This window comes from Kogia breviceps, chromosome 13, assembly GCF_026419965.1.
Source record: "Kogia breviceps isolate mKogBre1 chromosome 13, mKogBre1 haplotype 1, whole genome shotgun sequence".
Classification (NCBI taxonomy): domain Eukaryota; kingdom Metazoa; phylum Chordata; class Mammalia; order Artiodactyla; family Physeteridae; genus Kogia; species Kogia breviceps.
In genome coordinates, this window is record NC_081322.1 from 76,068,751 (window position 1) to 76,096,569 (window position 27,819).

General features: G+C 38.7%; 1 protein-coding gene across 2 annotated transcripts in view; it reads right to left on the reverse strand.

Annotated features, from left to right (window-relative positions):
- LATS1 (large tumor suppressor kinase 1) overlaps positions 1–23,416 on the reverse strand; it is a 42,388-nt gene extending 18,972 nt beyond the window's left edge. The window contains exons 1-3 of one of the 2 annotated variants that reach the window (XR_010836084.1): positions 23,170–23,416; positions 8,875–9,350; positions 4,039–4,186 (exon numbers count right to left, since the gene is read on the reverse strand). Coding sequence is in view for 1 of the 2 variants with exons in the window: in XM_059083452.2 (XP_058939435.1) it covers positions 4,039–4,186; positions 8,875–9,216 (490 nt within the window). In the remaining variant the exon portion in view is untranslated. The remainder of the gene's footprint in view (positions 1–4,038; positions 4,187–8,874; positions 9,351–23,169) is intronic. The other variant, XM_059083452.2, reaches the window with a different exon arrangement.
- Between the last annotated feature and the right edge of the window lie 4,403 nt (positions 23,417–27,819).

Consider the following 27,819-nt stretch of genomic DNA (forward strand, 5'->3'; position numbering starts at 1 on the left):
TAAAAAAATTGAAGATTCTGTAGTAGTACATAAAGTGTTTCTTCACCTTTAAAAAATGTTATTACAGTTTTTCACTGTATGGATGTACCCAAATTTACTTAATCAGTTTCCCTACTGATGGCTGTTAAGGTTGTTTCCAGTCTTTTGTTTTACCCCTCCCCCACAAAAAGCAATGAAGAATTTTGTACAGATACCATTTCATATTTAAGTAGACAAATTAATGGAATTTCCAAATATATTAAACAGGCAAGAAAACATATGATACCAAAAAAATGAAGTATTTAAAATAGTCTGGTCACTAAGAAGAGTATAATACATTTAAAAAATATATATATAGAATACATTCGTATAAGATATGATACATATAAATAATACATTCCAGAAGGATTAAACATTTAAATGTTAAAGATGAAACCATACAAGTACTAGGAGAAAACCAGTGAACATTCGATAATATTGGGGTACCTCTTTGTACCTCCTGGAAAGGTCTTCCCAAGTATGACAAAGGTAGAGAAAATACAGTAATAGACTGATAGATTTAAATACATAAAACACTTAGCACCATTCAAAACAAAACAAGAAACACCCACAAATTTGAAAGGTCAACATCATCCTGGAAGAAAATACATTTAATAACACATGAAAAAAACCTGGTAAATATACAGAATGTACAGTTTAACATTCTATTTCATCTAGGCTGGGCAACATCTTGGGTCTATGACTTCAGGGAAAGTCATCGCTCTGGGCAGGCTAGACAAGTCCTCTGACCACAGGCTCAGTCTCACCTTCCTCAGATAGTCAGCTGAGGCCAAATGCACCAAGTCACTCTCCCAGCTTTTACCGGTTAAGACGAAATCTCTGCAACCCTCAAGTATACTGCCAACCCTACTGCTCTGCACCTCCCATAAAGTTCTCTGTGTTCTTCCACTTCCTAAACCCTCCCACTGTTGCCCTCTAGACACGCTCTGTTCTATAACTAGCAAATGCTCCTCGATCACTAACCTCTGCTCCAAGCTTTCCCCCCACGTCCTTAAAGCTGGTTATCATTTGCTGACATTACTTTCCTTTCGGTCCTTTGCAATCAAGGTTTTCTTAAAAAATAAACTGGGCTAAAAGGTGGAACTCCACTTCTTTGCTCTCCATTTATGCTTCTACATCATTGTTATTTCCGCAAACTCTTTTTAAAAAGCCAGTTCTTTGGAAGCTCATGCTATCTGTGGGAGGCCACATTCATTCCTCTAATGGTCACCCAGTGAACACCTACTTGCTCGCCCTCATTCACCCATAACTTTAGCATTCTACCCTAAGCCCTGACAACATTTTATAACTTCAACATCCACATGGACAAACCATCCATCACCCTGGTTCCGGGTTCAATCCCTGGTCAGGGAACTAGGATCCCACAAGCTGCGCGGCGTGGAAAAAAAAAAAAAGAAGCGAAAACTGGCTAAGAATTTTGAAGTTCCAAGTTAGAATCCTGAACAAGTTCTGCAAAATAATGGGACATCCTCACTTGGATAACTCAATGAACCTAACTAAACTTTATGTCTAAAACCAGACTTAATGATCTTTCTCCACCAAATCCTGTCCTCCCTTAGCGTTCCCTGTCATAATGTGAGGTATCACCATCCATTTTTATACACCAAAAGCCTAAGGGTCATCCCACTCCATTATCACCCACCATATGCAATCTATCGCCATGTCCTTGTCAATTTTACTCCTCCTATCTCTTTCTTATTTCATTCAATTTTCTCCACCACCATCTCCCTAGTCCAAATTACCTTCATTTCCTGTGAACTGTATTTCTTATCAAGTCTATCCAGACACCCTCCTTTGCTCTCTCTAATCCGTTCTCATCCATTGCAGCTATCTTTCTGAAACACAAAGTTAATCATGTCATTACCCTGCTTGAAATGTTTCCATAACTTCCTGCTGCTCTTAGGATAAAATCAATAGACAGTCCTACATAGTCAGGCCCCTATGCACTTCTCCATTCATATCTTATACTCGTTTTCAGCGTTCTAGCCACTTTCATTTCTTCAAATGTGACATCAAAACCTGCCAAACAAGCCATGCATAGGAACACGCTTCCTCATGAAACCCATCCCCATTAACCCTTGTCTTTCTTCAGATATCAGCTCTAGTATCAGTTTCACAGGAAGGTTTTCTCTCATCTCCTTGATCAGGTCAAAAATCCCTCTATTATATAAGTCCATAGTACCACATAACTGTCCCCTCTTCATTCATACTTACATAGTTGTAATTCTACATGTATTTGTGTATTTGACTTCCCTTACTAGAATCTCAACTCCACAAAAGGACAAGAACTTTATATCCAATGCCAAGCAAAGGGCCTGAAATAGTGGTTGATCAAGAAAAATTTGCTGACTGAAAGAATGAAAAAAATTAGGCCTCTTATAAATCAATTAAAAAAGACAAGTACAAGATTAAGAAAGAATTAAAATGTCAATTTAAAAATAATCAATAGACAAATGTTTAAGCTCACCAGTGATCAAAGAAATGTGAATGTAAAATGATAGTATTTTCACAACCGTTAAATATACAAAAAGGATAATACCTAGGATTTACAAATATAGGCGTTCTCATATTAAACTGACTGGGACAAAATAAGTTGGTAACACCTTTCTGGTCAGCAATACAGGCATACCTCGGACGGAGATGGCTGCGCGTTTGGTGCAGTTGGGTGAATATTGCAATAAAGTAAGTCGTGAACTTTTTGGTTTCTCCGTGCAGATAAAAGTTATGTTTATACTTTATATATGTATATATATACTATAGTCTAATAAGTGGGCAATAGCATTATATCTAAAAAACAATGTACATACCTTATTTAAAAATACTTTATTGCTAAAAAAATGCTAACTATCATCTGAGCCTTCAGCAAGTCATAATCTTTACTGGTGGAGGGTCTGAAATATTTTAATTATCAAAATATGACACAGAGGGCTTCCCTGGTGGCGAGTGATTGCGAGTCCGCCCGGTCCGGGAAGATCCCAGATGCCACGGACTGGCTGGGCCCGTAAGCCATGGCCGCAGAGCCTGCGCATCCGGAGCCTGTGCTCCGCAACGGGAGCGGCCACAACAGTGAGAAGCCCACATACCACAAAAAAAAAAAAAAAAAAAAAAGACAGAGACATGAAGTAAGCAAATGCTGTTTGAAAAATGGCACCGACAGACTTGCTTGATGTAAGATTGCCCCAAACCTTCAATTTGTAAGAACTGAAATATCTGCAAAGTGCAATAAAGTGAAGCACAATAATATGAGGTATGCCTATGAGAAAAACTTTTGCAAGTCTTTGAAAATTTACTTTTACCAAATCATCAGGAATGTACAAAGATTTAGGTACAAGGGAATTTACTGCAGTGCTGTCTATAATGGCAGAAAAAAAAAAAAAAAAAAAGGAAACAAGACAAATGTCAAAAAATGAGACTGGTTAAATAACATGTGGTAAGTCTACCTTACTGTAGCTAAGTATTCTGTAGGCCATTTAATAACAAGGAAAGTTATACATGGTATACTAAGTGAATAAAGTAGGTTTTAGTATGACCCCATTTTTTGCTTAAACAATAAGAATCAAAATACACACATATAAACCCACTCCAGTTTTTGACTGAGAAACAAAACATACCAAAATCTTGTGGGTATTAACAGCGGTGTTTTCTTTTCGCTTATTTACTTTCTAAATACTTTATGATGAACATGTTTTATAATAAGATTATATATATAAAAAAGGAATAGTCTGAATTATACTTATGGTTAAAAAGAAAAATATTTCAGTTGCATTATAAACAATCAAGCAGTTCTCAACCTAGACTGCTGCTTATCAGAATTACCTATGGAACTTTAGGGCCCCATCTGCAAATTCATTTTGGTGTAACACTATAATGTTATTTTTCTAGCTTGAGGCTTTCACTTACTATGATGCTTTTAACAATTTCTAAGACAAAACATTTTATATACTTAAATATTTTTAAGTATTATAAAATAAGAGACTAGGAAAAAATTTGATTAATCACCTGGCTTTAAGTTGGCATTAATAGGTCTGGCAGCTGCTGCAGCCATCTGTTCCCGTCGAGGATCTTGGTAACTCATTTTACTAATGAATTCAATTGCAGCTTCTATACTTCTGTTATTAGTTTTCTGAAGAGCTTGTATAACCATATCCTGGTATGAAGTTTTAAAAACAGAAATAAAATTTAAATCTTATAATTAGTAAGAAGGAAACAACACTATAACTTCCACTGGAGAAATTCATAATTTTGAAGAACAAGGCCCCAAGCCAAAATTTAATGTCCTGTTTGTAAAACTACTTTTGGGGGAGGGGCAAGGTAAGGGTAGGGGATTAAGAGGTACAAACTACTATGTATAAAATAAATAAGCTACAAGGATATACTGTACAGCACAGTAGAACAATAAAAATCCATACAATCTCAAATTACTAAAGAAAACAAACCCTCAAATTCTTCAAATGTTTCTTTAATATTTTCACCTTTATGTAATGTATTACTGTTTTCTTCTAGGGTTTTTTCCCAGATACAATTGTAACAACATGCTTCTGAATTTCTCATTCTTTTTTTTTTTTTTTTTTTTTTTTGTGGTACGCGGGCCTCTTCCTGTTGTGGCCTCTCCCGTTGCGGAGCACAGGCTCCGGACCTGCAGGCGCAGCGGCCATGGCTCACAGGCCCAGCCGCTCCGCAGCATGTGGGATCCTCCCGGACCGGGGCACGAACCCGTGTCCCCTGCATTGGCAGGTGGATTCTCAACCACTGCGCCACCAGGGAAGCCGTGAATTTCTCATTCTTAATTTCATTCTTATATAAACAAACAGAGACTATCAGATTGTTAAAAAGGTATCAATCAACATACTGGAAACCACTCTTTCGTACTGTTAAAGTATTTTATTAAGCATCTTTATCATTGTGTTTACTAGTAAAAGAGCTATGTAGTTCTGGATCCTACCTTCTTAGAGTTTACATTTTCAGAGAATTTTATTTATGAGGACACAAATATAGGACAAATGGTAGAGGAAAAACACTCAGACTTTATATGATTATTTGATGAAGACTTTAGGAGGCTACATGGTATGAAAGAAAAAACAGGGAGTTTGGAATCAAATGGAACCAAAGAGGTTGAGTTCCAGCAGCCCTGCATTACTATGCTTTGTCTGTCATGCTTAGAAGCAAAAATATACTCCAGTGATTGGAGATTTATGTGCCCCACTTTAGAACTGTGTGAACTCTGGTAACTTATTTAACATTTCAGAGCTCAGTTTCTTCATCTGTAATACACTCAGAGTTGATGTGAGGATTAAACTAGAAAACATGTAAAAGCACGGTGCCTGGAGCTCAGATATGGGTTGTCCTCCTGCTCTGTTCCGTGTCCTTTATTTTATATGTAAATATAAATTATACACTAACATACAAAAACTACACTCATACACATTTTTCAAGAGGGAGGCAGCTACTTACTTGTCCTAGAGGATTTAGTATTTCAAACAATATTTTTAAATGAGAAATGGCGTAATAAGACTAACGGGTGACCAGGCTATTGACAGATGATCCTCTTACTCAAAATGACTAAAGATGATTGAGGCCAAGCGAAAAAAGGGTGCGGCAGAGACTTGTTGCCTACTCAAGACCTAGTCTCGCTTTTTTAGAAAAAGTTACTAGGATTTTTTGAAAGAAGTTTTCCTTATAGCTACAGCAGCCACATGAAAATTCTGACCAATGAGACAAAAACCAAGGATTTCTGGAAGAATGTTGCTATCCCTGATTTAGGTGCTGGTCCCTCCTCCTGTACCCTGTTTCCTAGACAATAGATATGACACCTGTGCTAGAGCATGTTGCCACCAAGAAGGAAAATTCAAGAGATTCGTTAAGAGTTGTAGTTTGGTATTTTTAAGAGACTGAACCGATGCTAGCTATATAAACTGAGTCACTATTTTGTTTAAAGCACTATTATTTGGATTTTTATTAAAAGCAACCAAACTCAATCCTTAACTGATAAAAAGGTACAGTGTGGTCACATTTTATGCCAATCAGACTTCGCAAATATGTAGTGAGATACAAAGGATTAGTAAGTCTCACTTTATGTGCAAATGTAATATAATACAAATTATCCAAATTAAAACTCACCAAGGAGTGCTTAACTTTAAAAGTGGTTAAACCAAGTGAACTGTAACTGTATTTATGCTAATATCACATGGCAGTGCTATCTCAGTTGGTAAGAAAACTGACACCCATCATTCTTTTTCAACATTGTAGGAACCATATCATTAAATGCACTAGAATTTCAGCCTGTGATTTTGGTGGTGATTATGCTGGCTTTTATTTTTTAATTTTATTGCTATATGTTAAAATATTTTTTATACCGGTAACAATATCAACCAAGTGTTCCTTAAGTGGGGGTCTTAGTGCCAGTGTGAAAAAGAGCACCCTTAAATCAGTAAATCTGGAATAGATCTTATGTGCTAAGAAAACATTATGTCCACATTACTATGCTTTTGTTCTTCATGCTTAGAAACAAAAATACACTACAGTGATTATAGCTTTACGTGACCCAAGAATGCATCAATCCTTAATTTTTAACATTTATTCCTACGAGGAAATTAATCTTGAAATATTTAAGGTTTTAATTTTATAGAGCACCAGAAACATTCTCAAAAAATTGCAACTGCCCTTAACTTGGCATACTTAAAGGAATAGATTAGAGTTTATGAAATGATAAAAATAATGAAGTGAAAGGAATTCCCTGGTGGTCCAGTGGTTAGGACTGTGCACTTCCACTGCCGAGGGCCCGGGTTCAATCCCTGGTCAGGGAACTAAGATCCCATAAGCTGCGTGGTGCGGCAAAAAAAAAAAAAAAAAAAAAAAAGCGAAAACTAGATAAGAATTTTGAAGTATCCTGAATAAATTCTGCAACATAATGGGAAGCTACCAGAATGAGTGATTCAGGAGGCAGAAGAAGTAAATTGCCATATTCTTTATATCACTGTGAATATAAATAATAAATAAATGAGGATTGATAAATGTCTAAATGCTTTTAGTAAAGCAACCTTGCTTAAGGGGCTATTAATGTCATAAGGTAAACAATTTTGAAATGTGTGATTGCAGTAAAGCTAACATATCTTTGTAATGCAAAGCAATATTGTTATTATTGCCAACAGATAAAGAACAGGGCACTGACCAATGCCTTACACTTCTTAAAACTGTCTACGTTAGAAAAACTTTTTAAGTTCCTTAAAGGTACAGACCATCTTTGGTTTGATTCCCTATCCTGACTGATGGGTTCACACACAGTAACAGCTCCATAAATACATATTTACGGATGTGATTTATCTGACATACACATTACCACTTAAGGGCCTTTACAGCCATGTGATTTTCTAAACTCCCTTTCCCTAGCAATATGTAAGAGGAAAGAATAAGACCAATGATTCAGCCTTCTCTTTATTCTTTGCCTTTTGGCTAAAGGATTAGGAAGAAAGTACTCTAAGAGACTCCATTCAAGCCATTTCCTTAATCCTCCAACTACTAACCAGGAAAACATCCCAGGATCTCTTCTCCTCCCCCACCCCCATATATTTTCTGGTGCAAATCCAATATATTTAGAACACTTAAATATAAAATTAATAGGAAATAATATTAATCAAGTGTAGAGAATGGGCCAGAAAGAATAATCTTTTTTTCTTCCTAGTTTAGTTATAAATTTCCCTTTTCAAATCCATTACTATAATGCATACTTGGGTTCTCATTTTTTAAATTAAATACAGAGATATCTGAAAACGTGGTCACTAAAATATTAAGGTGAAGGAATTTTAAGGGTAGTTATTTTTGTGTAGTGGAGCTAATTTTTAGTTTAATTTTGGTTTAATTTTTAACAGGGAATAGATATTACTCTTATAATCAGGAAAAAAGTTACTATCATTTTGAAAGAAAATGTAATCAATGCTTGATTATTCACATTTAGTTACAATTTCCATGGCCAATTTTTACCTAAAATGATTTCTGCTATCTAAAATATTCATCTAAACTATGTAATCATGGAAAATAAATTTTATTAGTAACCTAAGCAAAATGGGTATGATTAAATAATAAACAGACTATGAAAACTTTCAAAATGAGTTCTAAAAGTAAATATTAAAGACATAGCATAATTGACATGAACTGAAATTTCACCAGAAAAACTTGAGGGCTTCCCTGGTGGCGCAGTGGTTGAGAGTCCGCCTGCCGATGCAGGGGACATGGGCTCGTGCCCCGGTCCGGGAGGATCCCACATGCCGCGGAGCGGCTGGACCCGTGAGCCATGGCCGCTGAGCCTGCGCCTCCGGAGCCTGTGTTCCGCAACGGGAAAAACTTGAAATTCTTGGAGACTGATCAACAAGTACATTTTTAGTTTTTGTGAAGCTACGCTTTGAGTCTGAGAGATCTGTGAGCGTTAAGTGCTGAATGATGTCTCTGGCCGCTCTTCCTTCTCTGTAGTATAAGCTTAAACTTCATCCCCTTAGGGCCCTCATTTCTACAACAGCCCCTCGGCTCACCCGGGAAACTACCGCACACAGACAGATGTCCTTGCCCTGCCCTCACTTGTGGCTTCCCTCACCTGCACTTCCACTCTGACTTCATGACTTGACCTTTTGAATCTCAGAACCACAGAGAAAGCTAAAGAAATAATAATTATTTTGTTTTAATAATTAATGAAATTGTAAACAACATTGTTTGCTGATAGAATATACAAATTTCTATACATAGTTAAATACTCTCAAAGGAATCATCTGGGCAGGAGGTCACCTAAAAAGTGTTATGCAGTGTAAGGTAAGAAAAATCCTTTCTTTTGTTTTTAAAAATTCTTACCTCATCAAATCCAGCAGCTTGCAAGTCTTGAAGCATTTGTGGATTAACTTCTGAAGTACTCCGACTTGTTTCATTTGCAAATGGTTGTAGAGAGTTTCGAATTTCCAGCAAGGCTTTATGATGCATCCCAAACTTGGGTGGGTTTCTGACTTGTCGCGGATCTTCAGCTGACATTTTACTCATGTTATGCTCAGCCTTAGCAGCATCGGATGGTTTGGATAAATTCCTAAGGGATTCCCGAATTTCTTGCAGCATTTGTCGGCTGCTGCCAGTGTAGTTACTGGCAGGAAAGGTCTTAGGCCTCATTTGTCTATATCCTTCTGGCTTTTCACTCCTCTTCATGAAAACATCTATATATATATAACTCACACAAAAGACTTCTTTAAGAGCTACTTGATAGATTCAGAGCTTTCCCTTGAGCAAAACTGAAAAAGATCCTTTGTAGAAGTCCTCAGGAATGTTAAAATTTTTATGATCTAAATAAAAGAAAAAACAAACAAAGCTATAAAGTGACTGATAAAGCACTACCATGTATAGTTGTCAGGCACCCCCTTAATCGCGGGGTATACCTTCTAAGACCACCAGTGGATGCCTGAAACCTCGGATAGTACCCATCCCTATATATACAGTAGACCCCTGAACAACATGGGTTTGAACTGCATGGGTCTATTTATATGTGGATTTTTTTCAACAAATAGTTGAAAAAAACGGTATGACGCGACCTGGAGGTTGGTTGAACCTGAGGATGCAGAACGGAAGGCTGACTGTAAAGTTATCTCTGCCAGTTTTCGACTGCACAGAGGGTGGGCACTCCAGCCCCCAAGTTGTTCTAGGGTCAACTGTACTATGTTTTTTCCTTTACATACATATTTATGATAAAATTTAATTTATTAATTAGGCACAGTAAAAGATTAGCAACTAACTAATAATAAAACAGAACAATTATGGGAATTCGCCGGCAGTACAGTGGTTAGAACTCCATACTCTCACTGCCAAGGGCCCGGAGTTCAATCCCTGGTCAGGGAACTAAGATCCCACAAGCCTTGCGGCCAAAAGAAAAAGAAAAAAAGAACAATTATAACCACATACTGTAATAAAAGTTATGTGAACATAATTTCTCTCTCAAAATATCTTACTGTATAAATGTAATGCTTTTTCTATCTTAACTAAGCACTTATCATATACTGTGGCCATAACTTTTACAGTTTGAGGTATGACAGCAAAATTAGCACAAATTTCTTTTTCCTTCTACACAATTTCATGTATACTAGATTCATTCTTACCGTAGATCTTAAAACCTTGGCGCATTATTTTTTTTTTTCTTATTAATCAAGAACTTTCACCCTTTCGCTTTAAGGAAGCACTTTACCGCTTCTCTTTGGCACATCCGAACTGCCAGCATCACTACTCTTGTGCCTCAGGGCCATTATTAAGTAAAACATGAGCTGCTTGAACACAAGCACTGCAATATCATGACAGTCAACCTGATAACCCAGGCGGCTGCTGAGTGACTAATGAGAGGGATACACTGGACAAAGGGATGATTTACTTCCTCGGTGGGATGGAGCCAGATGGCATAAGATTTCATCCATGCTACTCAGAACGATACACAACTTAAAACGTATGAATTATTTCTGGAATTTTCCATTTAATATTTTCAGACCACAAGTGACCATGGGTAACTGAAACCTTGGAAGGCAAAACCACGGATAAGGGAAGACTACTGTATTAGGGGTGAAAACACCCCACTGATTTATAAGTTAAAAGACCTAGGTTATAGTTCTGGCTCCATAAGGATTACTGTACAGTCAGGACATGTTAGTTGTGCCTACTCCCTAATCTACAAAATTACCTCAAGTACTGGTTATGACGATAAAAAATAATTTTAAGAGTGCTTTAGTAAGCATATAAAGTACAGCTGACCCTTAAACAACACGAGGGTTTGGGGCACCGACCCACCACACAGTGGAAAATCTGGGTGTAACCTATAATCGGTCCTCTGTACCCTCAGTTCCATGTCCGTGGATCCTGTAGTACAGCAGTATTTACTATTCAAAAATCCACATATAAGTGGACCCGCACAGTTCAAACCCGCGATGTTCAAGGGTCAACCGTATATACAAATGCAAGGGATTTCTAGTGAACAATACAATGGACAACCTCCCATTATTAAATTCTTCATCTAGTGGCTACAATTTTAGGTTTTACTTCCAGACTTCAAGTATACAATTGCTTTAAAAGAAAGGGAACTGCCGCTTTAAAAAGGTTTTTAAATCACTAGTCCAGAAGATACCTTTATGCTTCAAAAACAGATGCTTGGATTTATTTCTCAAACCGTGGACTGGGACTCTAGAGACAGTCAGCTCATTAACAACAGGGAGAGGAAAGGACCTCTAAGGACTTGACTAATTCCTTACTTAATGCATGAATGCCTTCTACAATGCACTGGAGCAACAGTCACCTAAAATCTATTGTCACCTAAAATCTATTTAAATATCCCCACTGATAAGGAAATCACTAACTCAAGAAAGCCATTCCATTTGTGATCTGCAACAACTGTTAGAAATGTTCTACGTGGAACACCATGAAATCTCACTCAGAGCATACTGAGCCTGTTACAGGCTGATGCTAAACAACTTTGTCTGCATTCTTACCAACGATCATGTAATGTGAGTGGTCATTACACTTAATGAGACTAGAAATAGGTGATAATTAGCAATGTTTCATATCCCCATGGTTCCAGTTACAAACTGTTTCACCCACTCTCTGAACCTCAGTTTTCTCATGTACAAAGTAGAGACAATAAACCTGTATTGCCTCCTCAAAAACCCTTTCCCCGGTTACCTAATTACTGTTTTATTTTCTTGTTAATACTTACCACTATCTAAAATTATCTTATTTGTTTACTTGTTGTCAACCTCCCCTCACTGAAATAAAAGCTCCATAAAAGTATAGGACCTTGGGCTTCCCTGGTGGCGCAGTGGTTGAGAATCTGCCTGCCGATGCAGGGGACACGGGTTCGTGCCCCTGTCCGGGAAGATCCCACGTGCCGCGGAGCAGCTGCGCCCGTGAGCCATGGCCGCTGAGCCTGCGCATCCGGAGCCTGTGCTCCGCAAAGGGAGAGGCCACAACAGTGAGAGGCCCGCGTACCACAAAAAAAATTAAAAAAAAAAAAAAAAAAGTATAGGACCTTATCTGTCTCATAAACTCTGTCTGTCTACCACCTATATCAGAGCCTGGCACATACTGAGTGTTCGATAAATATACATGTTAAACAAATGAAATAAACATGTCTCTTAAACATCCCAGTTCCTTTAATTGTTCTCCAATTCTTGTCATGCTCTTCTGGATACACTCTAGTTTGTAAAAATCCTACTGGTGCTAGAAAAGCACAGCACTTGTAATGAAAAAACAAACAAACAAAAAATATTCAAATATTTGTTCTGTTAATTATTAGCAATGTGAACTTCGGCATTTAATTCTCTCAAAAATTGCCTCCTGGGGCTTCCCTGGTGGCGCAGTGGTTGAGAGTCCGCCTGCCGATGCAGGGGACATGGGTTCGTGCCCCGGTCCGGGAAGATCCCACATGCCGCGGAGCGGCTAGGCCCGTGAGCCATGGCCGCTGAGCCTGCGTGTCAGTGAGAGGCCAGCGTACCGCAAAAAAAAAAAAAAAAAAAAAAAAAAAAAAATTGCCTCCTGAGGCATAAAATGGTTAGAGTAAGAAAGTTTACCTTATGGCTTGAACAAGGATTAAGAGGAACAACTAAAGGAATATACATACAAATGTTTAAAAATGTAGAATGCTCCTGGCAATACCATCTATAAGAGCAAATATAGATGTCATCAATCTAGATGCTCATCAGTAATTGTTTGAGTATTTATAGTACATCTATATAACGTGATGAAGCAGATGTTAAAGACTGATGTAGTTCATGAACAGATACCCATAATATTCTTTAATATTCTCAAGCAAAAAAGGCAAATTTCAAAACACTTTGTATAAAATAAAAGCCAATTTCTATTCTAAAATTAGATTACTGTGATGGAGGACCTAATATATAGCAAAGGGAACTCAATGCTCTGTGGTGACCAAAATGGAAAGGAAATCTAAAAAAGAGTGGATATGTGTATATGTATGACTGATTCACTTGGCTATACAGAAACTAACACAAACATTGTAAAGCAACTATACTCCAATAAATATTAAAAAAAAAAAAAAAAAGAAAAAAAGAACAGGAGGGCTGCAATGGCCCCAAAGGCAATGCAGCCCAGGATAAGAGCCATGTCAGTTTCAAAAACAAAAACAAAAACAAAAAACAAACAAACAAAAAACATATTATCATGATGGTTGTACAGCTCTGTAAACATACAAAAAAACAAAAAACACTGAATTATGCACTTTAAATGAGCAAACGTTATGGTATATAAATTGCATCATACAGCTGTTAAAAATAAACCTTTTTTATTTTTAACAATTACATTTATGGATATTAATTACATATACACACATACATGAATATTTGTAGAAGGCCTGAGACAGGATGAAGTCCTGAAGCAGACCACTAGAGGCACAGTTTCCTGATGACTTCACCTCAATAGTCAGTACTTTTGTGGTACAACTGCTAAATTAGTTATGAATCAATCAAATTCTACTTGACAAGCAGCCCACATTTCTCCATTTTGTAAAAACAAAAATAATGAACTTTGTCACTATTATGTCTGTCTAAACATGATCCAATCTACTGATAATTATTTCATAAACGAAATTCGGACTGATACATCTTGTGCTTTTATGAAGAAAGCTGGTCTCTAATGATAAGCATTTTTTCCCCCTATGCCTTCCCAGAATATTAATAGCTTACTGATGAATTTTTCTAGGTTTAACACTTAGCTCACCAGTCTAAAGTTGCAGAAGCAACTCTCTACCCTTTCTAAAAGGGAAGATATTTTCCACTTCCAGTTCTAGAACCTATCATTTCTCCATCATCAAGGATTAACAACAGTGGTTGTGCAATGTCTCATGTCAGTTCTCTCAGTATCTGGTTTGCATTTAATTTATGGCATGCAGGCAATCCTTTAATATCTCACTTATTTTGGGTTTCAACTACAAGTTAGCCATCATTTCTTTTGGGGGGGCCAGGCGGTGTGGCATAAGGGATCTTAGTCCCCCGACCAAACCTGCGCCTCCTGCAGTGGAAGCACGGAATCTTAGCCACTGGACCACCAGGGAAGTCCCTAGCCATCATTTTATTTATTATTTTTTAAAATTTTTAAACAAATTTGTTTATTTATTTATTTATTTATGGCTGCTTTGGGTCTTCGTTGCTGCGTGCGCACTCTCTAGTTGCAGTGAGCAGGGGCTACTTGTTGCGGTGCACGTGCTTCTCATTGTGGTGGCTTCTCTTGTTGTGGAGCACGGGCTCTAGGAGCACAGGCTTCAGTAGTTGTGGCATGAGAGCTTCAGTAGTTGTGGCTCGCAGGCTCTAGAGTGCAGGCTCAGTAGTTGTGGTGCACGGGCTTAGTTGCTCTGCAGCACATGGGATCTTTCCAGACCAGGGCTCGAACCTGTGTCCCCAGCATTGGCAGGTGGATTCTTAACCACTGAGCCACCAGGGAAGCCCTCTAGCCATCATTTTATTATTATATTATTTTACCACTTCCAAGATCATTCTCCTTGATAGAGAAGAAAAACCAAATAAGCATAGTTTTGCTTCTCTCTGTCAAGATACAACATTTGCCTTCCATCCCCCTAAAACAGAAACTGGTAAACAGTAGACAGTGCAAAAATATCTGTTAAAGTAATAAATGCAGGTGATTTATTCCTTCCTTTTACTCTTAAGAAAATATAATCTTGGTTTTTGTCTAATTATAAAAAGATGGACCTTATTGAAAAATTCAAATATTATGTAATTATGTAAAGTAGAAGTCCTTCATTAAGTCCCTCCTTCAACAGAGAGAAACTCATTGTAGTAGGCTGAATAATGACATCCCAAAAGATAACCACTTCCAGATCCCTGGAATCTGAAAATGTTATCTTATTTGGAAAAAGGGACTTTGCAGATGTCATTAAGGAATTTGAAATGGGGAGATTATGAACAATTATCCAGTTGAGCAGTACATGCATGAGAGGCGGGGGAGATTTGATACACAGAATAGGAGGAGGCAATGTGACCATGGAGGCAGAGACTAGAGGGTGCAGCCAGAAGCCAAGGAATGCTGGCAGCCAAAAGAAAGATGGAAATGGAAAGGAACTGCTTTTCTCCTAGAACCTCCTAAGGGAGAGTGGCCTTGCTTACAACTTGATTTTGGGCCAGTGATACTGATTTTAGAATTCTAGCCTCCAGAACTGTATGAGAATACATTTATGTTGTTTTAAGCCTTCAATTTTTGTAGTAATTTGTTACATAAGGCACAGAAAACTAAAACAATCACTAATAATACTGCATATTCTAACATATATTACTCTTAATCAAAATGGGATCATAACACACAAAATATGATGTCATTCTTTTACATTATTATCATGTGACTTTACAAGAAGAGAATGTCGTGTTGACCAAACTTATCTGACCAAAGAATGTTTTCCCCCAGAGCATTTTATGGGATTCATGCTCTATGTAACATACTTTAGAGAATGCTGGACCAGCGAGATTCACTCTAGTCCTATATTCTGTAACTCTGTACTTTGACTAACATTCCTAACATCCAAGTGAGTGCACAATGGTCACAGAAATGACTGAGTTCTGGGATACATGTAATAATGTGTTATAGGTTTAAAGAAATGATTAGTTTACACTTAGCTCTTTCATATACACCTAGAAATACTCGTGAATAAGATATGATGCCTGGTATTTCAAAATAATTTGGTTTTCTGATGAAGCGGATGGAGATTTGGATGAGACAAAAGTGATAAACTGATGAATGTTGTAGCCGGGTGATGGGTACATGAGAGTTCACTGTACTATTCCTTTTACTTCTGTGTATACTTGAGTTTTCCAAAACCAAAAGCGAAAAAATAAAGAAAAGGAGATGACTATAGCGCTCTGTATCTTGGAATGGTTCTGCTACAAATTATTTATTTATTTATTTTTACATCTTTATTGGAGTATAATTGCTTTACCACGTTGTTAGTTTCTGCTGTATAACAAAGTGAATCCGCTATATGCATACATATATCCACATATCCCCTCCCTCTTGTGTCTCCCTCCCACCCTCCCTATCCCACCCCTCTAGGTGGTCACAAAGCACCGAGCTGATCTCCCTGTGCTATGCGGCTGCTTCCCACTAGCTATCTATTTTACGTTTGGTAGTGTCTATGTGTCCATGCTACTCTCTTACTTTGTCCCCGCTTCCCCTCCCCACCTTACAAATTATTCTTATTCAAATACAAAGTACACTAAAACACACAGGATTTCTTTAAAGAAACCATTAATTCTATGTAACAATACTGTTTCAACATTAGCTTTTCAAGGGAAATAACAGAAACATTATGTTTAAATGTTCATTTCAATTGTAATATGATCTGCATCACCTGATGTCAGAAATGGTGAAATGGAGGAAATGTGGCATGTCTTTATCCAACTGCTTTTGATTAATACCTGTGGCAGAGACTACACTGCCACTACACTAACATACTGCCCTCTATTTCCCAGTTAGTTGCCAAAGCCCCACTAGTAGGTATCTGTAATGTGTGTCCATTCTGGGCCACGGCAGTTAAAAGCCACTGTGCTTCTCCATCTGTCGCTTACCTGCTTCAGTGACAATCCAGGTCACATTCTGAGATGGTAGCTTCATATTATAGGGGACTGTGGGTCCCTAAGCCACTGGATGGCTTACTAACGACCCCCATTGGACTGTGTGTGAGCAAGACAGGAAATCTCTGTTGTGTTAAGTCATTGATAATTTGGGATTTGTTACCACAAAACAGCCTAATATTATTGTGGCAATAAAGATCGTCAGAACATGCAGAGTCTATTTATTCAGAGTTTGCTATTGGAAGGGAGTTGGCCACCATCATTCATGTTTAGCAGAGACTCAAAGGCAGGCAGGGAAGCGGAAAAGGACTTCAGGTATGCTCTAGTTGTAGGCTGCTGTCATGAGGAAGCTGGAGGCCAGCTAACTAAAAGTGGGACATCCTATGTGATTGTTTGGGGAAGCATATTTGATATTCTCTTGTTGGTCCTGAGAGAAGCTGGCATCTACTGACCAAGACTTGACTGTTTGTGACTATTGCTACTAAGACTGTGGGTCAGAGTTCTACTTTCATATATGATCTAGCCATTGTCTATTTGCATACATAGTCTCTCATTACCCTAATACAGAAATTGGTACCTAGAAGTGAGGTGCCGCTATAACATAAACCTAATATGGTACTGGCCAAGTGGTCAGGTTGAGGGCTTCAAGGGAACTGATACTGGAGGCTGGAAAAATGGAGAACCATGTTTCACAGTGGCAAATATTTGATAAAGTGGTTTGCCTGTTATAACTTACAAGGTAACAAAGAGCCTACTGAATTTGTAGTTCTATGACAAGAGTTTAGAAAAGAGAATCTTAGAAGTATATGCTGGCTGCTATTGGCTATTTGGCAAAGCAATATAAATAAATGACAAGGTCATGAAAAAAAGCAGCTTATATGCAAACAAAAATAGAAAGGGACAGAAAGGGTTCAGAAATTTAAAGTCTTGCAGAACTGGAAAAGCAGCTTGCTTTTAGACCCCAACATGAAGAGGTAGGATTAAAAGATTCTGAGCACAGGTGCCCACTGAAACCTCTTGGCTGATTAAAGTACCTCAGTGGTTTAAAACAACAACAAAAACCAACATTAAGGGTATGGCCTTCCCTCAAATAACCAACTGAGAAGCAAAATGGGAGTTCTCAAATCTTTGGATGAGGTTGCTAACACATGTGAACTTTGATTATGGTTACTGACACATTCAACTGACTGGAATTAAACACATCAGAAGCTTTCTAAATTGAGGAAACCGTACTGTTAAAAAAATTTTTTTTTGAAAAACACTCAAGCTCAAACTAAAAAACCCTTCAACTATCCAAAATTTAAAACCCTTGGGCTCTCAACTTCTATGAGCAGTAACTTAGTCAAGAAACATTTGCACCTTCCAAAGAGAGACTATTCCCCCAAAGCTCACACTTCACAGGTGACCAAGGACGATAAAGGAAAAAGGAATCCCAGGAGGTTCTTGGAGAGCAATGGCCAACAGTTACAAAAAACAATGGATGAGGGAGTTCCTCCCAGATAACTGAATCAAGGTCCAGTCAAGAAATCTCCCCTTCCTCTCATTGCTTTCACAAGATCTGCCTGTGGTGGTTTTAAAATTATTTTATCAGCAATTGCTATTTCCCACTCTTCTCCTTTTCTAACAGTAGTGCTTATTATGCCCTCCTGTCCCTGTTTTACTATTGTGTAATGTGGTGAGTGAGAGGGAGACAGAGAGCGAAGATAACTTCAAAGGTCTCTGTGCCAAGAGGAGCTATATCCGGACCTGATGAAGAGAGTACTGGACATATGGACCACAGGACCTGTGAATCTAGCTACTGCTGCTTAGGGCCCAACATGCTAGCAAAAGAATAACATAATACTACGAATACTTTCGTAGGACAGAAAGTATAGTGTTTTCTTGATTCTCAGATACATGCTTTTCCACATTTTAACATTTCTGAAACTGAGTATATCTTAAAATCAGTATTAAAAGGAATTTGCCAGCTGCAAAGTGGAGTTCTGGAATAGCAGACAACACACATAGCTAACTTGACCATAAATAAAAAGCCAAATTTCCTTGTCACTTCAATTGTATTATTTTCACTGGCAGCACCACGTGGCTGAATCTAGACCCTTGATTAATGCTCAAAATGTCTTCAAAAAGATTCCACTATAATGTAGCATTATGTACTCAGAAACTGTCATATAATAGACAATGCAGGACCTCCCTGGTGGCACAGTGGTTAGGAATCAACCTCCCAGTGCAGGGGACTCAGGTTCGATCCCTGGTCCAGGAGGATCCCACATGCCACGGAGCAACTAAGCCCACAAGCCACAACTCCTGAGGCCGCATGCCTAGAGACCATGCTCCACAACGAGAAGCTACCACAGTGAGAAGCCTGCACACCACAACAAAGAGTAACTCCCGCTCGCCACAACTAGAGAAAGCTTGCGCTCAGCAACAAAGACCCAACACAGCCAAAAAAAAAAAAAAAAAAAAAGACAATGCAATTAAAGGCATAAACAACTGCTAAATTTAGGTGAGATCACAGCATTTTCAAAGGTAAGAGTCTTTTATGAAGTACAAGCACTCAAATACCTGTCAAACCTTTTGAGTTACCTTCAGAAGCTGTTTAGTTTCTAACAATAACTCACTCAACTCAGGAAAAAAAACAAAACTAAGAGTTTAAGCAAAAGGAAAGGAAGACAAAGCTCCAGTATTCTTCCATATGCCTCAAAATTATATACTCAATCATAAAGACAATAAAGAGGTTCACGATAATTAGCTGGGGTTATGAAAAGCAGCACGTCACCATGATGCTATGTGTTAACTAACCAAAGCCCAAAGTAAATCAGAAGAATTCTAGATTCTGAATGTGAATAAAGCTGAGACTCAACAAAATTGAATGGTATACAAATGAATGGATAAATGTATTCTATTGAAGGTTAGTTAAAAACCATGTTTATTTTCTTTCCCCTGAAAAATTGTTACTAAATAGATTGCTTGTTTTAGACTTAATGGTGTCTTGGAACTGAGGAAATATGACAATTCAACCTCATTTTAAAAAAATAACTATACATTGAATTACATCATGTAGATGTATCATAACTTATCTATCCCCTACTGATGGTCCTTTAGGTTATTTCCAATTTTTGCTATTATAAATAATGTTTTAAACACTGATAACTTCAATTGTATTGGTAATATTCTAGTTCTGAGGATGGGTGTTAAGTTCATGGATGTTCATTTTACTATGCTTCATAGCTTACACGTATACACATATTCCTTGTACATATAAAAACAAGTTAATAAAAACTGTGGCAATAAAAATTCTTGTGCTGGGATTTCCACTACAGGTGGCACAGGTTCAATCCCTGGTCAGGGAACTAAGATCCCGCATACTGCTCGGTGGTAGAGCCAAAAATAACTAACTAACTAAATAATAAAGTGTATAATTCAATGGTTTTTAGTATATTTACAGAGTTGTAACCATTTAAACAATCCATTTAAACAAATTCTTGTACACCCATTATTGAGCATTTCCCTTAAGATAAATTCCAAGAAGTGGAATTGCTGGGTCAAAGAGAATGCATATTTAAAATTCTGATACTTATTGTCAGGTTGTCTTCCAGAAAGGTATACTAATTTACAATCCCTCCAACAAGGTATGGTTGACACTGGCATTAACAAATGTGAAACTGATATGTGAAGACTCTAATAAGCAAAGATAATTTTTAGAAGAACTCTTCAACACTAAACAGTTTACCTCTTTAACCCATGCTACACTGGTGCCAGATGAGTCTTCCTAATACACAGTTCTGATCATGTTACCTCCCTACTCCAGAACCCTCAATGATTCCTTTAACTTAGTTAAAGTCAGAGATCTGGGTCAAAGAGCATGGTACAAATCCCAGTTCTACCAGTGACTACAATAGCTTTGTGATCTCAGCAAGCTGTGCTTCAGTTCCTTCATCTTCAAATGTGGGCGATAATAGTCCTACTTAAACAGGGCTATTTTAAGCATTAAATAAGTTTAATACATGTCAAATGTTTAGAATAAGTGCCTGACTCAATAAATGTTAGTTACTATCTTCTTACTCTTTCCACTATCTTACCCAGATTCTAACCAAGCCAAATTACTTGCTCTCAGCTAATGTACTTTGTGCTTCTCTACTTTCACGTTCTTACTCTTCCTGTTCGCTACTCTTGGAAGAGCTCCTGCCATATTTCCTCTTGTAGACATTAAACCCAACCTTTAAGGTCCCATTCATTCAAATGCTTCCTTCCTGAGGTTTTCATTGAACTGGTAGTTGTTATCCTCCTCTGAACTCCAAATGCACTTTGCACAGTCAAATCAAACTTATTTTTCCTACTAGATCACAGATTAACAGAGCATAGGTGTCTTGGGGATATGCAGATATAGACAGATAGATTGATATGTATATCTATCTCTATATATGTATATCTACCTATATTTATATATATATATATATATATATATACACACACACACACACACACACACACACACACACATAATTTCAGATGAGAAAATGGATCCAGAGCGGTAATGTGGCCGCCTGCCTAAGATCATTGAGCCATCTCAACATCATGCTAGGAATGGACTCAACACATCCTGAAGCAGCCCGGGGCTCTTTTTATCATACCTACATCTTGAGTTTTCCTAAGGGATTATAACTACTCACATTCTTTGAAGGGATACTTAATCTGCTTAGACTGAAAAGACAAAACCTCCATTTCTTAGAAAGCTCAGACCTTCATCAAATGTGCAAATGTGAGTCCAAACAAATATCACTGTCCAGCTTCGAAGAATAGATCCCATTACAATAGAAGATTTCAAAGTGTTACCTTAGGTTGAATTAGGTTTTTAAGAAAGATGGCCTGTCTCAAAGTTTGACTAAATCAGTCATGAGAATAGCAATAGTAATATGTATTATGTATTATCAACAGTAATATGTATTGTCTGAGCACCATAGTCTTAGTTATTCATACAGCAATATTCAAGAATCTCTGCATACTGATGACATCTTCTCCAATTCAGTTTCTAAGAATTAACTTATCAAAAGTGAAAACAATCACTATGTTTTATCTTCATGCTGAAAAATGACTGCCATTTCTACTTGATAAAAATGTTGATCAATGACTAAATAACTTTGGCGGTCTACAAAAATCCCCCACTAATCTACATATAACATCTAGAACAAAAACTAAATAACCAGAGCTGAAACTGTTCCTAGACTACATTTACGTAGAGTAACAAGGAGAAGCATTAAAATCAAAAACAAAAACTCAACCTATAGAAGGATATCCACACATGATATCAAAAATATGTAGCAGAAGTATTTTATTATTTGCTTTTGAAGAGTGGCAAGTCATATTCAATAAATATTCAGGCATAGAAAAAAATGCGCCTTCCCTGGCATGTACCACGATCTAGTTTATTGCAGGAGCAGCCGATCAGAGAAACACAATGCTACTTCTTTTACTGTTAAATCAGTCAAATTCCTCCACTGCCTTAGGGAATCAACTAGCTCATTCTACCTGTCTGTCAACTTATTAAAGAAATAACCTGAGTTAAATCACAAACGTAGACACCTTAGCAGAGAACATTCATTCCAAATATAATGTCCTACCGTTTCTTCCACATGGAGGAAATTTGATAAAAAATTCTTAATCCTCAATATATAATCCATAAAGGCCGGACAAGCTTCACGATTCAAATTCATTTCCCTAACCGGAGTGAAACAATATTATTTGTGCGAGATTATACTTATTTCTCACTAGATTTATGAATAACTTCTACAAGACAATATATTTTGAGTAATATTAACACATGGGTAAACAGACATTAAATTTTCTTCCCTTAGAAAAGAACTTTCAACTGGAGAGAATGGGATTAAATCAAGTCACCTGAGAGTCATTCTTTGAGATATAAATTATTTTTGAAGTTATAATAAACAATGTCCCCTTAATTTCCTTTTCTGTATTTACATACACACGCCTACTCCACAGAGGTCCCTTCATCTCTCCTACCCCTTCCAGCTATGAACAGTACCCGATTTCAGTGGACTGTAAGTAGAAATTCCGAGAATTTCTTCAAGGTATATCCAGCATCCGGTGCCTCTGGGATGAAAGAACTGCGGCTCTGTTACTGCAAATTTCCTTCAGAACCACCTTTCCCTTTTCCCTCCTTCCTGAACACCGCTGACCCGTGCGTGTTGGGGATAAGGGTGGAGGTGCGAGGGAGTCCGCGCACGGCCTCCGGCAACACCGGCTCTTCCTAGCCCAACCTGAACCTCCAAGGCCGCAAAGCCCGGGGCTCTCTTCCTCCAGCCCCGGACGCGGCCAACCCTCGCTTCCCCAGGGCAGGGCTCCGCTCAGGTCCGTGCAACCAGCCAAGTCGGGCCCGCACCGGGCCGGCCCGGCCCGCCCGTCCGTAGCAGCCCCTGGACCCCCGCCAGCGGGGATGGGCGTGGGCCCCGGCGGCCACCGCCCCGCCAACTCCGGCTCGGGAGAAGAGAGTGCGCCCCAACCGCTACGCCAGCCTCGGACCTACCTGCAGGGGAGAGCGGGGCTCCTGGACAGCGGCCACGGGCCCGAGGGCGGGCGCCGAGGCGGCCGGAGCCCGTCCCGGGGACTCCAAGTATCCCCGGTGGGGCAGGGCAGGCAGAGACGCCGGGGGACTGCCGCGGGCCAGCGCGGCCCGTCGCGGGGGTCGCGGGGACCTGGCTCTCCCCTTAGCACCAAGCCGCCGCCGCCGCCATTTTGCCTTCCACTCAGTGTCGCCGCCGCAGCACTCCGCTGCAGGTTTCCCGGATGTGGGCATTTCCCGGCGTCGCTTGCGCGGGGGCCGAGGACTGGGGGCTTCGGCCCGCCCGGCGACGGGGTGCGAGCGCGCCGCCTGCGGCCTCCCGCTTTCCGTTGTCGCCCGCTTCTCTGCGTGTCTGTGAGCGTCGCCCCGCGTCGCCCCTACCTTGCGCTGCTCAGGTGACTCGCCCCGGCTGGTGGCGTCTGGTTCCCCCCCTCCCAAGCCCACTCATTTAGTTCATTGTCTCTCTCTTTTCAATTGAACTCTTTCTATGGACGAATATAGGATAAAGATGCTCATCTGGAGGAGTTTAATTTTCAGAACCTCGCTGTGGACATCGGGATTCGGGATTTCTAGAGGCTTTGAAATAAATTGATTTTTGCTTAGCACTCTTTCCCCGAGTAAATCCGTGAGTAAGTATTTTCTGAATCAGCCAGATTAATATATTCTCGAATCAGGACAGATTAGGGAGTTTAGAGATTTTTAATCTGTCAGCCGACTCGGTAGGAGAGGAAGTCGTTATTGCCGTAATTGGGATAATGGTGACTGCGAGAAGAGGCTTTTTTTCTTGTTAGATTGAACTAGAAGTTTGGGATGGGATCACTGGTTGTATGATGTTTAAAGGTCCCGCCCACCCATTGTAAAGAGCGCCTTTGCCAATTCTGCTTCTAGAAAATATATACACTTAGTATTTTCAAATATCTCATTTTTTTTACTAGAGACTATTTTTTAAGACTTTTTTCTGATGTTGAATTAGTTGCTGGCTACTGTATCCAGAAGTTCAAATGTGAAAACCTGTTAAAAGATTCCATCCCACGAGCACTTGGTTGAAAATCTGTATTTCACAATCACAGTCTGTAGAAGACATGGCCCAAAGTGGCTGACTTACTAGCTCTAGGTCCTACTTTCTTCAACTGGAGAACTAAGTAACCTGCAGGGTATCTTTCAGCCTCAAAATTAATATGAATTATGTGAATCTAATATGTTCACAGGCCTGCTTGTCCTTTCTAGATGGATTATGTATCTGGACGAGCAGACTGCTGCCTAAACCTTGTCACCTCTGTCACCAACCCTCAGAACTTCTTAAGCTCTTCATCTCTCTAAAGATGGGCATCTCCAAAAACTGTCTTTAGGAGAATTCCTAGATAATTCAAGGACCTCAGTGAATTGCTCTCTATATTAAGAGGTTTACTCCTGTGAAGTAGGGGGAGAAAAGAGCAGGGAAAGGAGAGAAGGAGTGTTCAGGATAGAAGAACCAACCAACAAGATGAAACGTGGCTGAGACTGGGAGTGGGTGGAGGTGAAAGACCAGGAAAATGCCGACTAAGGGTGCTGATGTCTAAGAATGGCAATACCTGCCATTGTGTTTGAAGGTCTTTGTGTTGCTGTGATGGAAAACCGTTGGTCCAGCTTCAGCCTATTCCACTCTTAAGTGCTTCATGGAAGAGGGATATTTTGATTTCGTTGTAGTTGTGTGGTTTTTGTTTTGTAAGTATAGTTGAGTTACAATATTGTGTTAGCTTCAGGTATACAGCAAAGTGATTCAGTTCTAAATATATATATATATATTTCATATTATTTTCCATTATACGTTATTACAAGATACTGAATGTAGTTCCATGTGCTGTACCACAGATCCTTGTTGCTTATCTATTTTATGTATAGTAAGTTGTCTCATTTTGTTTTTATCAACAGATGTAAGGGGCAAGTCTCATGCTTGGATGACCGTAAGAACAGAGGCAGCACACATGGAGAAAGTCTGGAGATCACTGTGGTCCTGAGAACACAGGCTCTCCCAGGAATTCATACTATCTTAGGGGAAGGCTCTCAACTATGAGCAGCCCACACTTAGGAGTGAACTGTGTTCCACCTCTGTGAGAGTGGAGACTCTACATAAATTATTTGGAATTCTGAGCAGATTTGTCTGTCATCTATTTTTTTCAAACATTTATTCTTATCAATGTGGACTCATGGATATTTATTTAATAGTTTGGGTATTTCTTGTTTTTGATCAAATTGTTCCAGCTTTGGCTATTGGAGCTCTTCCAGTTAGCTTCTGTGTCCCTATAACATACTCCCATCATTGTTTTTTTGTTTGTTTTTTCTTAACTTTCTTCCTTTCTGGGACTACAAAATGCTCCAAGCTATCTGGTTTATCTCCTGCTCCTCCAAGGAGCCTTGGTTCCTTTTACTGGAGAATGGTATTAGAAACTACATCTGGGTTCTTGGTGTGCTTATTGCTACTGGGGAATCCTTGCTTGTAGGATCTCTCTGGCTAATAAGTTGATTCCATGCTATGCAGGAGTAAGATCTGCGTTTTGATTTGTTGCAGCTAGTATTTTACAGTCTAGTATTAATTACAATTTAGCTTCTTATAACCATGGTCTGTACAAAAATTGTTTTGACAGTTGATGCATGTCTGATGGCTATGTTAGGCTGGTCTGTCAGCTATTGTTTCCCCCAAGTCCAGTTAGTCATGACAGTTTGGAATTGACCATTAGTTTATTTTTAATTAGTTAAAGTTTATTACCTGATCAGCTAGATTCTAGTCATTCTACTTGTCCCCTCTCACCCCCACCCCCTTTGTGGTTTTCTCCCTCTACTAATATAGTGAAATGTTGTAATTGTTTTGATGCTAAGATGACTGTAGTCTAGGCTGTTATTTAATTATTGTGTGTTGCCACTTAACATTAATTGTGGTTCAGAATGATACCAACGAAATAGTTTAAATAGTTGCATATTGTAGTTTGGCTCTCCCCAGGTTATATTATCTGTAAAACAAGAGCACTGCTACTGCTTCAGACCATCTAATTAGTCTGAGCTAGATATCATATTGATACCATAAAGTTGAAATGAAGGTTTGATATAAACTATACACTAATGAACTTAGTATGCTTCTTAGACAAGATCCTAAGATGGATTATTAAGAGGATGTCTCCACAATACTGTGAAATAGAAGTGTCATTCACAAAGGACAAGGAATTTTTCAATTATGCCAAAATTTTGATAGGATGACAGCTGTAGCACAGGTGTTTTCTCACAATAGCCTTATGAACAAGATAAATGTGGCAGAATGTCAGTAAGTTAGGTTGGTTTATAAATATTTCAACAACTGTAGCCAAATACCAATGATTCGTATGTCACTGATGATTGGGAAGTGGGCCTAAGTCCACTTAACCCATTTCCTTACCAATGGGATGAGGGTGTAGAGAGCACGCTGGGCAGTTCTGAAAACGATCAGCTTCTGCAGAGAAGAGTCAAAGGTGATTGTCAGCTCTTTCCTAAAGTGAAACAAAATTCTTCTTAAACAGGAAGGATGGACCTATAGTAAGAATCAAAATCATCGGCGTTAACTCAAGAATAGGGAGGTATGCTTTAGGGAGTATCAGGTGTGAAAATTAAGGGTTTAAGTTAAACTAGTCAGCAGCCAATTGAACAAATATCAGAATAGGTAAAATAAGCTGAGACAGCATCACAAAGGAATATCGTACCCAGAACCAGGATGGTAGATTTCTGTCATACTCTCAGCAAGGCCGACACCACTGTAAAAGTATTCATTTTGGAAGTCACACTTTAATGATGGCCTTTATTTTTTAAAGGGAAAACAACATTGTGAGTTTAGTTCAATTCAGGCTACTTCAGGGCTTACTATGTATCAGATACTGTGTTAAACATTGTTAATACGACACTAAGACATGGGCCCTGTTCTTGAACTTGTGGTCCAGTAGAGGGAGACAGGCTGCTTAGCAAATGGTTGTAAGCACAATATAAGCTCTGCACAATGGGCTTTTGATGCAGAGTACAATTTAGCCCAGATTGTCAGAGGCCAGGGAGAGCTTTCTTGAGAAAATGACACCTAAGAGGAGTCCGGAAAGGTATGCAGGATTTAGCCAAGAAGGGCAAGAAAGGTGGGGAAGGGAACCTTGCCCACAAGAAACCATTGAAGGGATTTTAAAAGTTTACCCCAAAGAAGCTACAATACATAGTTCTGAATATTTGAATTAATGATGAAAAGAATTAAATTTGTTTTTTGTGGCTCCTGAGAAAGGAAGACAAATGGAAGCAAATTTCAGTTCAGCATGTGAAAATTCATTTATTTAGTTGAAACTTATAGGTAAAGCAACAGAATGCAAATTCGATAAAATGATTGGTGTTTGGTTCCATCTCGTAGGTTCACATGATCATTTCATTAACACACAATTAATATGATTCTTTTTTTATAGGATTGTTTTGGATCCCACTCACACCCTAAAACCCTGCCATAATGCAGTATCAATTACAGCTGTCCAAACAAGGAGGCTATACTGGGAAATGGGAAACTTTATCATGGTATATTTTCAAGTAGAGGTTGGATGATAATTTGTTGGGAATGCTGTGGAAGTGTTGATTAAATTTAGT